Genomic DNA, 13724 nt, shown 5'->3' with positions numbered 1-13724 from the left:
TTTTGGCTAAAATGTTTAAGCGCTCAAAGTAATGCAAATAAAGTTCTCATATTTTTTTTAGTGCTCGCATTCCTTGTTGAAGTCCCTGTCTACGCTCACATCTAACCGATACTAGGACATAGGTTTGGGCTGAGCCCCACATTTTTACAACGTCTGGCTCCGTCCCTGCCTACAGCCACAAATATAATCACATTCTGTGGGAAACACTGATGATGTTAAGTCGTTTTAGAGATATTGAACAAGGTAGAATGGGTGAGACAGTATAACCCATTATAATAAATCCCCATTCTGATTCTGATATGCAACAGAAGACCACGGACAACACACCCATCAACTAATTAAGGGAAATCGTATTCTAATCCCTTGTGTGCATACACAAAGTGCTGCTGGTCATCTAGTAAGCTGTAAATTGCAAAAGTTGTCTAAAGTACCACAAACTAAGATTTTTATCAAATAACTTTTGACAATAACTGCAAGTTGGTTTACAGAAATACAAAAACTGCAACAGCAGCTTGTAACAGAAGCTTTCCCTGTAGTATTCTGCAGACCATGTCCAGTGTTGTCCGAGATCAAAACGAACATCAGCATTTCTAGCTAAACAACTCCCTACAGTAGCAACAAAACTCATCATGCTTCATAAACCAGGGAATCATTAATCTTAAAGATTCAACACCAACACAGGCAAGCTTGTCAACGTGGTATCTGCAGTAATAATACTGGGTCTATAATGTTCCAATCCAAGGGCACCTTGAGGGTGTCTGAAAGGCCTCCATGCTCCCTAACCCTCCCTCTCTTGCTCTCTTTGATGTTGCATAACCATTCCAAGGGCTTCACTCTAATCCTATTACCCTGGCTGGGCCACCCTCTGCACTGGTTACACAGGAAGAGGCGCAAGCCCCAGGGAGGTAATGCTACTTGATGTGTATCTAACAAATCACAATGAAACATTGATATATTCTTTTCCATATTTGGCATACAACACATTCCATTCAAGACCTTCTAGGCTCTTGTCTTGTGATCTATGTGAGATTGGACAGATGAAGTGTAGTGGTTAGACGTTGGATACCACATTTTGGGAAGGCTGAAGTGTTAAGATCCAGATTTACGAAGCCGATTCTGATCGGCAGGTCATCACTCGTTTGACTACCGATAGATTACCTGTTGCCCCAAGGCATGTCTTGGAGAGTGGAGACCACCTACTGATTGAACATCTGACAGCTAAACCTGTGACTGATTCCACAGTGTGATTGGTAAGCTCTCGTTGGAGATCTCGAGCCTGAGCCAATCAGAGATGACAAGAGCAGAAGGTAACCTTAAATGGCGTGAGAAAAAAAATAACATTTCCACTTGCTCCTTACGCATAATATTATAATTATACATTAGATAGTTATTTTATAGTCACAAATACTATTGAACAAAGAGACAACTGTATACAGCCACCAATCTCATCATCACCTGTCTGAAACTCAGTTCACAGGTGTGAATTACTGTCAGCAGGCCCCCAGAAAGGAAGCTTAGCCTATCAGAGGTTTCCGGTGTGCTTTAATGGGCTACCTGGGTTGCTGTTGATGTCCACTTTCGGGGAGCGGGGCGCTGGCCTGGGAAGGATGCTCTCATCCAGAGCCCTAGAAGCTGTGGAGTGCTGGGCTTTTTTTATGCTGGTGCCCTCTGCCTCCCAGACCTGCTCCCCAAGAGACAGCTGCACAGTGAAGATCTACAACAGCGCCATCCAGAGGAAAGGGGGAGGAAGGGCAAAGAAAACACCAAGCAATCAAAGCAAAGTTGAAAGCACGAGTTTACTAAGACATAGATGTAGCGCCAAAGCAAAAACATTTATATTGGGTAAAATTGGGTAAACACAACGGTGGTTCGTTATGAACCTTTGGGTCATGTGACCCGAAGGCAGCACAAGGGTTAAAATTGTAACTCAAATATTGTCTCTATTATATCCATGTAAAACTACATAGACAGATCAAACCATAAACAACTGATCGCAAATGCAACCCTAAGCACATACAATCCTCAGGTATGAGCCAGTGCTCATCTTTTGGATCATGTATTTCTTCGGTGCAAGTCAAGCGGAGATAAACAGCAACCTACTTTGGCATGTGCGGGCCCCCTCTCATTGAGCAGCTTGTACTGTGGTTGGATCCGGTTGAAACGGGCTAACTCATTCACCAGACACATGGGAGTTTTCTCTTTAGGGTTTGCCATGTTCTCCTGGGGTGGGCCTGCAGACAGGTCACAAAGTTACACATCACGTTGACTGACAGGATCACTAACAATCAGTCTATATGATTAAAGCACACTATATGATGTGGGAGTCAGGTGGCTGAGCGGTTAGGGAATCGGGCTAGTAATCAGAAGGTTGCTGGTTCGATTCCTGGCCGTGCGAAATGACGTTGTGTCCTTGGGCAAGGCACTTCACCCTACTTGCCTCGGGGGGAATGTCCCTGTACTTACTGTAAGTCGCTCTGGATAAGAGCGTCTGCTAAATGACTAAATGTAAATGTCAATAATAGTCCGTCCTCAATGCTGTGTCTCTGGCCATGTGGTGTAATGGAGTAGGCCGATACCTGGTGGGCTGGCAGACACAGGGACGTCCCCATACCCAGCTGAAGGAGCAGGGCAGCCGGGCGTGGGAGCGGGGCCTGTGCCGTTCACAGAGGGCTGCAGACCCAGGGGTCCTGGGCTGGCCATGGCTACAGGGGACACGACGGGGGAGAGGCCAGGACCAGCCAGGGGCGCTGAGGTCTGCAATATCACTTGAGCCATGCTCTATACCTGAAATGGAACAAGGAGAGGATATACAATAGAGTACCTAACAATGGGGGAAACACACAGGCAATTACACCGGGAATAAGATGACAACAGAGAGAACTTTAGCCATGAGAGTGTCCAGTTTAAAAGAAGTAGTCTGAAGCCTAGCCCTGGGTATTATGATTCGGATAGTTTACAGTTTCTAGGAATTTGGACAAGGCACAGGCCCGGAACATCAATTGTCAATAAATGAATCTGTGCAATTCAGGACCACATTTCCAATTCCATTTTAATTTGTAGACTCAAAAACCTTTCCATTAATCCATGACAACACCGAAGTAAGTAGGGGCTGATCATGTCAACAACATCAGGATGAAATATGCTCATATCTCACATTCTCATCTTTTGGCAGTTAATGCACCTAGACAATGAACCTTTGCTAATGTCCCTACTGTTAAGCTCTATGGCATCCAGCAGCCCTGAAACAATAGCTATTCCATGCAGAGCCAGTGACAGAAATGTCTGCAACAGAGGGGAACCACCTCAACCCTCTGGATGGATCCTCAATAGGACTAGGAAAAATTGGCTGCATTTGAGTAGAATTGGAGGATGTTAGCAAATAAGATATGTTTAGTATGACTGGATATGTCATAATATCCTTTCAACTAAATAAAACGTTGGAGGTACGCCATAACATTATACACGTTCTGTACAAACCATTAAACTATCTTTGAACATAGGAAATACATTGATTATGCCGTGGTTCTGCGTTAAAAGGCCGAGACATGGCATGAGACAAGCCTCATCATATCTGGTGATTGCTTGCTTGATTGCATGTAAATGCCTGGTTTGAGCAAATTATAATACTGAGTTTATAAGTTGTTGGCTAGTTTCGTAGGAGCTGGTATCGTCAAATGGACTCGACCATTCCTTATTCCTGTCCCGGATGTCTCCTTTACATAGAAGTTGTATTGAAGCAAACACGTCCATAACCAATATAGATGCATTAGATACCGATTGCAAGATTTGAATTTGCACATATATACCATTTCAGAAATCCTCTGTTCAGGTGCACAACCACTTCCTTTCATTAATACAATACCGACTAAGGTCTTCTAGTTAGCTAGTAGCTCGAGACTAAAAAGCCCTTTGATGCATAAACTGATCCTTCATCTGACTGAACAAACCGAATGGCTTTTATCAATTAAAAAATGGATTTAACACAAGCAGAGCAGCATGCATAAATCCTAAAAGCATTTATGTTGTGAGACTGCGAAGCACTGGTCAACAACCTAGCTAGCAAGCTAGTAGTGCAGCTAAGAAGGTAGCTGGCTGGTCTCAGCCTGGCTGGACAGTCAGCAGACAGCACAACACCATCCAGGCTAGCTAGCTAGCTAGCTAGCTAGAGCTAGCTACAGTAGCTAGATGGCAGTTGCCTCAAGTGACACGGCCACCGACTGCACCAAAACAACACATGACAGGTCATAAGGATACAAACGGGGCCATACGTACACACTGCCAATAACAAATGGCTCACATTTATCACCATTTCATCTGCATTAGCCCGTGAAATCGTTTATATTGTGGAAAAACCCCGGTTTAAAACTCAGCATGAATGTGCAAGCAGGCATCATGGCTGATCGGACAAACACCCCCCCAGTTAGCATCCCATATTGCAAACGCGAGTCCGGAGCGCTAATATTCACCACTACAATAAACATGTGTACATGTGTCATCTCACTACACAATCCACATGCTCTCGGACAAAATATTCACTCATACGTCTTCGTTTTTCTGTACCTTTGTCCAGGGCCAGACCCCAGTTACACCTCCAACATTGGCAAACACTAAAGAGAACTGATGGAAGCAGGAACAAACCACACTGTAATTCGGGTGACATTTACATTTCACTTCCAAAACGTCAAACAATAGAAAATGCAGGTGAGTCTGACTAAGACATTTATTCATCAAGAGACAAAATACAAGCCCTGTGAGGGATGTTAATTGCTTCGTAGAATTATCAACAACACCCGCGCATGCAAAGAATGGTTCAGTCTCACTTTGCTTCCTGAGAGCTACAGCTGTGCATGAAGAATGTTGTCAAGTTAGTAGGCCTTTCCTATGAACTCTTGTAATATAATTACTCTAAAAGTACATCTCATAAAATTTGATCGCAATATATGATAATGTATGTATTTATGTATGTATTGTTCCTGTAATCATTATTTCAATGATCACTAATGAATAACATGTTTTAATAAACTGAATGATGTAGTGGACCTAGCTCAGCGTCTAACTGGTGGTCTATAACCATGTACTTCGGCTCCATTGGATGCAGTGTCCATTTAACAGTCCTGGGCATCCACTTGTGTTAGTACCTTACTGTCACTGCAAATCCATTTCACAGCGGTTAACAAGTGGTTCACATGTTTGCCCAGGATGCCATCCAATACTACTACTACAGGTCGGACTGAAGTTATAAATTAGTTGAGAAACCCTTGCTGACTATCAACCATGACACCAACAAATCAGCTTGCATCTGTTTTACAAGGCACCACCACTAGATGGTACTACAGTCTTGTCACTCTAAATTGCTTAAATGTAAGCTTTATATAGATGTTGTCTCCCAGGCCAATATAAAGTCTGAAACCACTGTAAACACAATAAACCCCATGTGTGTATGTATCTGTCATTTAAAATACATCATAAATTAAATACAATTAATGGAATGACAACGATAACACATGCAACACAAGTTTGAATTAAAAGTGAATCTCTGCTTTAATTATTGATTATGAAAATGAACAGGCACCTCTTACATGGAGCTTGCACATCCCAGAAAACAAATTCTCAAAATATAAATAATATCACCCCATTAGTGTTTAGCACTCACAACAACCTGCAAGCTAAGAATTCAAACCACATTGAAAAATTTTACAAAGCCTAAACCAAAGAAGAAAAGAAACAGGTACAAGCCATCCAAATCCTCTTTTAGATTGTATTCACTCCAAGGTTTTTAAAAACTCAACTTGCCTACTGTCACTGGATGAAGGCTTTTTGTTCACACACTAATGCCATTGTGACTGAATTTACAAAATCGATTCGGTCCTGCTGTCAGTTCTCGGCATAAAACAACAGCAGAACCACTACAGTGTAATACACAAAAAGGTTTGTTAGATAGACATCTTTATGTTTTTTTTTATATAGTTCCTAGATACCAGTGTGCCGTGATAATCTCTATACCATCATTCACTCAGATTCAGTCAAGACTCAGACCCATGGACATCAAAGAAAAAAACACACAAAAAATAACCCAGAATGGGAAATTCAAGTATTCTTCTGAATGAATGGCGACAGGAAACCCATCTATAGGAATGGAGTGATTACTGTCAGAAACAACACATATCTGTATGGCCTCCAGCAGGTAGCGCTTGCTGCTGATCCATCCAATTAAACTGATTATAGAAGTGGGATATTTACTATGGTTGTTGCCTGGTTTGGTGCTAATAAGAATACGATGGGTTTAAATTTGCATGCACCCCTACAGTTAAAACTACTAAACCTTCCACCGACAGTAGTTGTGTTTTTGATTAACTGACTGTACAAATTCTAAAATGAAAAACTGCAGAGAAACTTTGAATGAAAAAAAGCCCTCTTCTAGTCCTCCCCCTATAATGTAAAGAAACTGCACCCACTGCTAACATCGGTCATAACATTTCAAAATGTAAAGTCTTATTTACAATAGTTTCAGACATGTTAGAATTTCACAAAGTAACTGTCTCTTTTGGTGAAAATATAGGTAAATGCAAAATATCTGATAGGAATCTTTTTTTAAGAGGTGATCTCTTATTGAAAAAAGTACCTGAGCCAAAACTCTGACCAGGGGAGACACTCTTGCCTTGCCTTGCAGATTTCTATACAGACGCCATTCACCACTGTGCTGGAGATCAAAATAAAGATTTTAAATTAAATAACACAAATACACAAGCTATCCCATCAAACGTATACCCATTTCCAAATATTAGCGACTTGAAAAAGGTACATTATTTAAAATCAGACATTTTGAAGATTAAAGCAATCTAAAAAAATAAAAAGATACAAATAAAAATGGATCACACAACTAAGTTCTCTTACAGACATTCGTTACATGGAAGTGATGCTGTTACACATCTCTGGGCTTGGACTGGACATTACTTGAGTTCAGGCCACTAAAGAGAGGTACATGAAGCTAATAAGATAATTGATAGGTTTGCCATTGCTTGTATTTTTAACCTTATCAGTACCAACATTCTGTCAACCAACTGCAGTTTGGCCTGTCCTTGGAAGATGAGATGTAAGAGAATATAATTTCTGAATCAAAGGTTAGGGACGTAAAAGCCATTTCAAAACCCTGTCACCTGAAAACTAAAATGGTGGGTAGATTACAGTACAACAGCCTGTTTGGAATAACATTAAGTTGTGCCTCTAGATTTCTTTTTCACAGTGCATGTAATTCCAGAAATACATAGGGGAATTAACTGGTGAAAATGCTCAGATTCCTTTCAGACAGATGATTAGATTTGGATTTCTCTTTGCAGGCCCAAGCATGCATCCATCATTGTTATTATTGCACAATACACAAGGACCTTAAAATGTACCCATAAAAACTAAAAAATTAAAATAGACAAGTTAATCTTGAAACAAGAAATATAATAATCTCACTACAAAACCATCTTGCTTGCTGCATAACTACCTGTTGTCAAAACAATCCATGTTGGGTGCATATAACGTTCCTTTATTTTCTTATATTGTATATTACAACCGGCTAAAACATGCATCCAACTGCCCACGGGGAAATGCAGTCAAGAGTCTCCAGCGCATGGTGTCCATTTTTCCAGTCTAAGGTCAGAGTTCAAAGACTGAATGATTAAAAAGTGCTTCATGTAGGTCAGTAGGACTTCTGTCTCCTAGGGCTGTTACAAAGTTTGTACATTAGCAGGTATCGTCTGTGGAAGGAGTCATAGGGGAAAAAGAATTCAGAACACAGAACACTACCAGTGTTCTTCTTTACTTAATTCATCAGTGCAATATGTACAGTTTTGTTTACACAATGAATGAACCTGATGGTGGCAACAAGTCTGTCCTCTAATCGAATAAAAGACAGAATTGAAATAATACGCACCATGATACCACCATTTTGTCTTCTTTGGATTTTTGTTGCACGTTCTTACGTAAAACGAGTTATCAGGGGGCCGTCTCTGTTGAAAGAGAGATTGTTATTCTTGTATGAAAAAATTACTGCAGTTTCATTTACATCACATTTGGAATCATCCCTAAATGTTGTCTGTGATCCTATTTGAACAGCAGGGGGATCTAGTGAGCTGACACATCCAAGAGAGACAGAGAGACGGAGAGATGGGAAAAAAAAGGAATCAGTTGATAGATCGGATTCATCTAATTTAAAATGGGTAGAAACAGAGAGGACTATCAGAGAGCCTTCATGTTTTTAATTTGCTAACCAGATTGTTTAACACAAAACGAAATAACTAGTAGTGAAAAAGAGACGACTGCCATATATACACTACGATGGATGACAAAAACCAAACACTTTAGTGTCTAGTATTTGTATAAATTGTCATCTACACTAATCTATCGACTTAGGTTATGTCTGTCCATTCTTCACAGTCAATCCCAAGGCTACGTTTCTAAACCAGCAACACAACAGAGGTGCCGAAAGACTCCATTCCAGGGTCCATTACCTTCCACTTACCTTTTCTTTGCAGCTGGACAGCATGCTGATAATGCTAAGACAGACTGATTGCACTGAGAGTGCCGGCGACCAGTCTTCTGTTAAAATGGATAGGCAGATGTGACCGTTGCTATACACATGAGGATGGACAGGTATATTCTCTCCCGTGAACATTACCTGAAATTATAAAAGATAAACAAAAACCACGGTCAATTCAATGTTTTGTATTAAATGTTATCGGCCAATCGATGACCTCGCTTTTGAGCCCTGTCGACCTTGATCCTTGCATCCTCCAGCTGGCTTAAGAATTGACCCCAATTTGGTAGAAATAACCTTTTCTAGATTTTACATGGAGGTGGGGGTGGGGGCAGTCAGAGATCTGAATTGGGAGAGTAGTCGTCTGGAATGAGTTCAGATTTTCGCATTAATAGCAGAAAATAATGAGACTTGCTGTATAAGCCTAGGCTTAGCTCTTTACAGCGACATGAGGCTGAGGGATTAGGAGAGGGGGGGGCATGTTGGGGGGGGCAGGCGCAGCTAAGAGTTGAAAAGGGGAGTATAGTGAGAGGATGAGGGATAGCAGATGTAAAAAAAAAGGTGGGGGGGGGTCGAATATGACCAGGGTAAAGACGGCAGAGGAATGGATAGGACCAGTTATAAAAGAGTAAAGAGAATTGAAAGAAAAAACATTTTAAGGGAAGAAAGTGGCAGGGTAGGATGAAGTTCAGTAAAACTTTTAGAAGGGAAAGGCAGGATAAAAGGGGGGGAGGCCAAGAAATGGAAAGGACCTTTCACGAAAGAGATGGGGGGGGGGGGGTGAGTAGGAGAGAGAGGATAGAGAGGAAACACAGAGTTAACAAGAGAGTCAAGAGAGTCTGGGAGAAACACAACACACCTCATCAGAATGGATAAAAACAGCAGGCCAATCTAGTTCTCACTTTGAAGAACAGGCCAGCGGGCACTGCTACATGGCTAATGTACTCCTAGCAGGATATGCTCTCACTTCCTGAAAAAAAGGCTCTAGTGCCCAAGAGAGGCACTGAGGCAAACTGGTACATTTGGGAAGTCATCTTCATCTAAACTTTACCATAAATAGGCACAGTCGATCCATTCTCAGTAACACACAGACCCCACTTTATGACAGCAGAGGTGGGGTTTAAGTAGCCTATCGAATCTCATTTTCTCAGCACCAACCAACCTCTATTTATAGGTGGCCAGGCTGCTGATATATCAAATAAGATTGGAGAGTTAAGCTAATCCCCTCAAACATGGCCCAGCCCGGAGGCTCTCCATTGGTTTCCATCCGGCCGGAATGGCCTCTCTGAGCTGGTCTGCCATGATCCCATTACCAGCCACAGGTCCCACTGTGCCCTGCGTAGTGGGTTGGCAACCAGGCACAGATGGCACTGCAGCCTACCCAGCATTAGATGTCAAAAGGTCCAAACGCATCTGGGTTTTTTTTAATGTCAACAAAATATGGTGACAGATTGTACGCAGTATCAAGCACCTGTCAATAAAGTAACACTGAGCTTTGACAACAAAGGTGCAACAACCTACAAAGACAGTGACGTAACCATGGAAACAATAGCCTACAGGCAGTTCTTATGACATCTAGCCGACACCTACACACATTTTCTTTAAAGCACTAGACATAACAAGCCTGTCCATCTGTAAGAATAGGATAGCCCCTCCCCTCATATGACAGCTTGCTCTTCAGCCAGTTTGATAAAGGAACCGTTACTAAGCAACATGCACAAGGCTACATCCCGTCATTGACTACTGGTTCCATGCACACGATACTGCTCGACTTACCTGAGGTGAATCAAAAGGATATCGACTACTGAATTTGAAAAGCAGCTGAAATTTCTCTCCTTCGTAGAGTGTGCCCGAGGCTCCTTCCATATCAACAATCCACCTGAAATAGAATAGACCACAGTGTGGATTACATCATCCAATCATTCATGATGATGTTTAACTTACATGATAGATCTAACAAAGTATGTGCTTGTGTGCATGCCCGCCTGGGTGTGGGGCACATGCAAGTGTGTGTACGCCCGGTTCATGAAAGAAAGTGATGCATCTGAGTACTACTCTCAAACCCCAGTCTGGGCCATCGGTCGTGAACAGCACTGTGAAGATGGGTCAGATATGTCTAGCACAAATAGTCCCTCTGTAATCAAGGTGTATTAAACACCACAGGATAAGCCACCAATTGACGAGGCATTCTGATAGTGACCCAGTGAGGTCCTGTGATAAAGCCTAATGTTACACTGACACGTTACATAAAAGTCACCTAATCAGGAGAAAAAGATGTGCTACATGACCTCTGGTTTAGCTCAAGCTCAGGGTTTCAAAACTGCTCGCCCAATCCCAGGAAATGCCTAACATTTTCCCCAAAATTTGGTTATGCCACACATTAAGGTATATCTGGTTTCAAAAGGTTTCTATTACATAATGGTTAGTTTTGGTACTTATTTCTGGATATGAGGTAGGCCTATTTATTTCTACAAGAGCTCAAGTTAGTAATATTGAGGAAGGATTTCCAATTACAACACTAAATAGTACCACATTTTAACAATGATGCTCCCATTACTCCAATCTTGACGGTTATGCATATCAAAGTGCTCTGGTGATGCTGTCTGGGCCTGACCTAGCTGCTATCATAAACTTAGCCTGAAGACAGACACCCTGGTGTAAAGCACAGGAACAAACCTCCAGGACACACAGAACCCGGCTAACTAAAACAAAGGACCACTGGATTACGTCTATGTGTAGCAGCGCTGTCTGAGGTGAGCTTTAGCCTAGACTTAGTTTTCTCATAAAACAATTTATGGCTTGCGTATCAGAATGTACTTTTGAAGGAAGCTGACTACCTGAGCAGAATTACAATAGGAAGAACACAATGAATGCTATGTATGCTAACACAAATAGTTAAAATACATTGTCATTAACCATGACAAGTGTCAGGCATGCCAAATATTTCTACACTATAGTTGCAGAGACAGACACGCCCACGTCCCTGAAATCAGAATGCACCAAAAATATAAGCCAGCTTAACAAGTCATTCCAGAGACACATGGTGTGTCTTTATTGACAAAGTGGGTACTTTTAGAAACCAGAACAGAGTATCTTACGTAGTGGCTGTCAAACTGTGTTTAGCTCTCAACCATCTTAAGCTTCAAAACATTTCCTATTGGCCTACGGGCATTCCTATGTTTAAACTTCTGAAATGTAACCATTCAAAAACAACCCAAATGCAAAAGGGTACAACTGTCCAAAACAACATAAGCCTAATCACTACAGCATTGGAGTTATGATAATAATGACTACTACAACTAGTCAAAACTTATATTATAAAAGCTGGTCTTTCTTTTCCCTTACTGCTTGTCAGATTGAATCACATAGCAACAGTATCTATGGGGGTGGGACACAAGAAAGGTCAGCAGTCTGTCTTTGCTACACTACCCTCACACTTGCACGCCAACAACTAAATATTTTATGAGGATGAATAGTGACACTGTACATTAGAGACACTCAACCTGGAGACTGAAGATGCCAGTCAGAATTATAACCCGTATTCGACCCCCTATCTACACGATTGGATAGAAAAAACAGCAGTCATGTTTACAGGCTGTCTAGTCTAAGTGTTTCTAAACCATAAACAATGAGGGTGTCAGGTGGCTGAGCGGTGAGGGAGTCGGGCTAGTAATCAGGAGGTTGCCAGTTCGATTCCCGGCCGTGCGAAATGAGGTTGTGTCCTTGGGCAAGGCACTTCACCCTACTTGCCTCAGGGGGAATGTCCCTGTACTTACTGTAAGTCGCTCTGGATAAGAGCGTCTGCTAAATGACTACATGTAAATGTAATAAACACATTGTGGGATATGTGGTTTTAAACATACTAGTTACACATTCTTCATTGAACTTCCTTGTTGCTAGTCCTATGGTCTTTCAATCGGATGTTTCATCTGCATGTCAGTGAATGTTTTATCGGGAATATTGACACAAGACGAGCGCAGGCTCAAAATGAAACAAATAGCAATCGGTGACTCAAGTACTTACTGTGTAATTGTGTTTTGCACACTTTTTTCGTTTAGCGTCATTCCAGGGGGTGGATCATTCTGCAGAGCTAATAGTTCCTTTTGTAGTCTTTTCTGTAAGAGATAGCACCTGTTAGTCACCACTGCACTGGTGACACCAGCATCGTCAATAGCGAACTTTCACTCATTAGTTTCCCCAATGGCCTCATACCTACAACTACAAGTATATTATTTAGCTGCTGCCACACCGCTAGAGCTAGGCTACATGAAAACTATTATTGAATCCCAATCCCACTCGGAGACAGCAAGAGTAGAGCTAAAGGAATTCATTTACTATGACCTAACTAAGTTTAACACACTAGTAGGTTGTTAGTCTAGTATCTATTTATAAAATCAGCAATAAATCAATGAAAACTGTTGTGGTGTTTTGCTAGTGTGAGTAGCGCCTATTAGCTTGGTGGTTCTGTAGCCTGCAATCATCCTCAACGACACGACACCAGGCAAGCTAGCGAGCATAGCACTTACAGTTAGCATTCGCTGCCTACATAGGCTAAGCCAGCTAGAAGCAACATACGTTTTAGCAGCTACCATAACTTTAATAATAGGTGGAATAAATGTGTCAGCTATAACAAAATCTCAACATATCACAGGAAATATCGATAAGCCTGACAGTCGGTGGGCCAAATAAACGTTCTCTTAGTCTTTAGGTAGCTAGATCGCGACGCGAGTTGCAATCCAGCTACTAGCTAGCTTGTTTAGCCTTCTGCTTGTTCTGGTGGTGTTGATGTGCCATGGTTAAAATAGCAGTTTTTTCTCACTTTTGCATTTATTTACACTACGATATAATCCTACGTGAAATATGAATTTGCTATAAACCCTTGACGGATGTGAGCACCCGAAATACAGGTGTGATAAACGAATAAAAACACGATCGCTGTCAGAAACATTCTTACCTGCATCGACGCCATGATGGAAACCCCCTGCATCAGAGCAGAGCAACGCAGAACTACACGTATGGGTCACATGGGATGTGTAGACAAAACAAAACACATTAGAAGGTGCGTTGATTGCGGCAAGTCCAGTAAGAAAGTACTGTCCGACCCAGTATGCTACATGCCTCAGATATGCCTACACTGTTTAAACTGAATACAAGCAATTAGTCGCTAGACTTTAGTCATTAACAAGCTGCTTGAATGGTA

The 13724-nt window shown here is 41.7% G+C and overlaps 2 protein-coding genes across 3 annotated transcripts in view; both read right to left on the bottom strand.

Annotated features, from left to right (window-relative positions):
• The window catches only part of stau2 (staufen double-stranded RNA binding protein 2), a 48235-nt gene extending 43527 nt beyond the window's left edge, over positions 1–4708 (bottom strand). The window contains exons 1-4 of the mRNA XM_062480360.1: positions 4561–4708; positions 2577–2784; positions 2101–2231; positions 1555–1714 (exon numbers count right to left, since the gene is read on the bottom strand). Coding sequence (XP_062336344.1) covers positions 1555–1714; positions 2101–2231; positions 2577–2775 — 490 coding nt within the window. The 5' untranslated portion in view covers positions 2776–2784; positions 4561–4708. The remainder of the gene's footprint in view (positions 1–1554; positions 1715–2100; positions 2232–2576; positions 2785–4560) is intronic.
• An 808-nt stretch (positions 4709–5516) lies between these two features.
• On the bottom strand, positions 5517–13631 carry ube2wb (ubiquitin conjugating enzyme E2 Wb). Of its 2 annotated transcripts, XR_009932282.1 has the most exons (7): positions 13479–13631; positions 12548–12639; positions 10301–10403; positions 8510–8665; positions 7922–7997; positions 7493–7745; positions 5517–6700 (listed from the first exon to the last, which is right to left on the bottom strand). XR_009932282.1 is itself a non-coding variant. In XM_062479506.1 (6 exons), exons 1-6 carry the CDS (start codon positions 13509–13511, stop codon positions 7732–7734), a joined length of 474 nt encoding a protein of 157 aa, XP_062335490.1. In that variant the 5' UTR covers positions 13512–13631; the 3' UTR covers positions 5517–7731. The 2 variants fall into 2 exon arrangements, 1 of the variants encoding a protein (XP_062335490.1); XM_062479506.1 differs by having other exon boundaries at positions 5517–7745.
• Positions 13632–13724: the final 93 nt, after the last annotated feature.

Source organism: Osmerus eperlanus, chromosome 15 (genome assembly GCF_963692335.1).
Source record: "Osmerus eperlanus chromosome 15, fOsmEpe2.1, whole genome shotgun sequence".
In the NCBI taxonomy this organism is placed as follows: Eukaryota; Metazoa; Chordata; class Actinopteri; order Osmeriformes; family Osmeridae; genus Osmerus; species Osmerus eperlanus.
This window is presented reverse-complemented; position numbering and strand designations above follow the sequence as displayed.

Excerpts from the sequence above, each read along its gene's own strand:
- ube2wb (XM_062479506.1), bottom strand. The coding sequence starts at position 13,511 with ATGCAGGGGGTTTCCATCATGGCGTCGATGCAG. Across the intron at positions 12,640-13,478 it reads CCATCATGGCGTCGATGCAG|AAAAGACTACAAAAGGAACT; the intron begins GTAAGAATGTTT and ends TATCTCTTACAG. Across the intron at positions 10,404-12,547 it reads GTGCAAAACACAATTACACA|GTGGATTGTTGATATGGAAG; the intron begins GTAAGTACTTGA and ends ATTCTATTTCAG.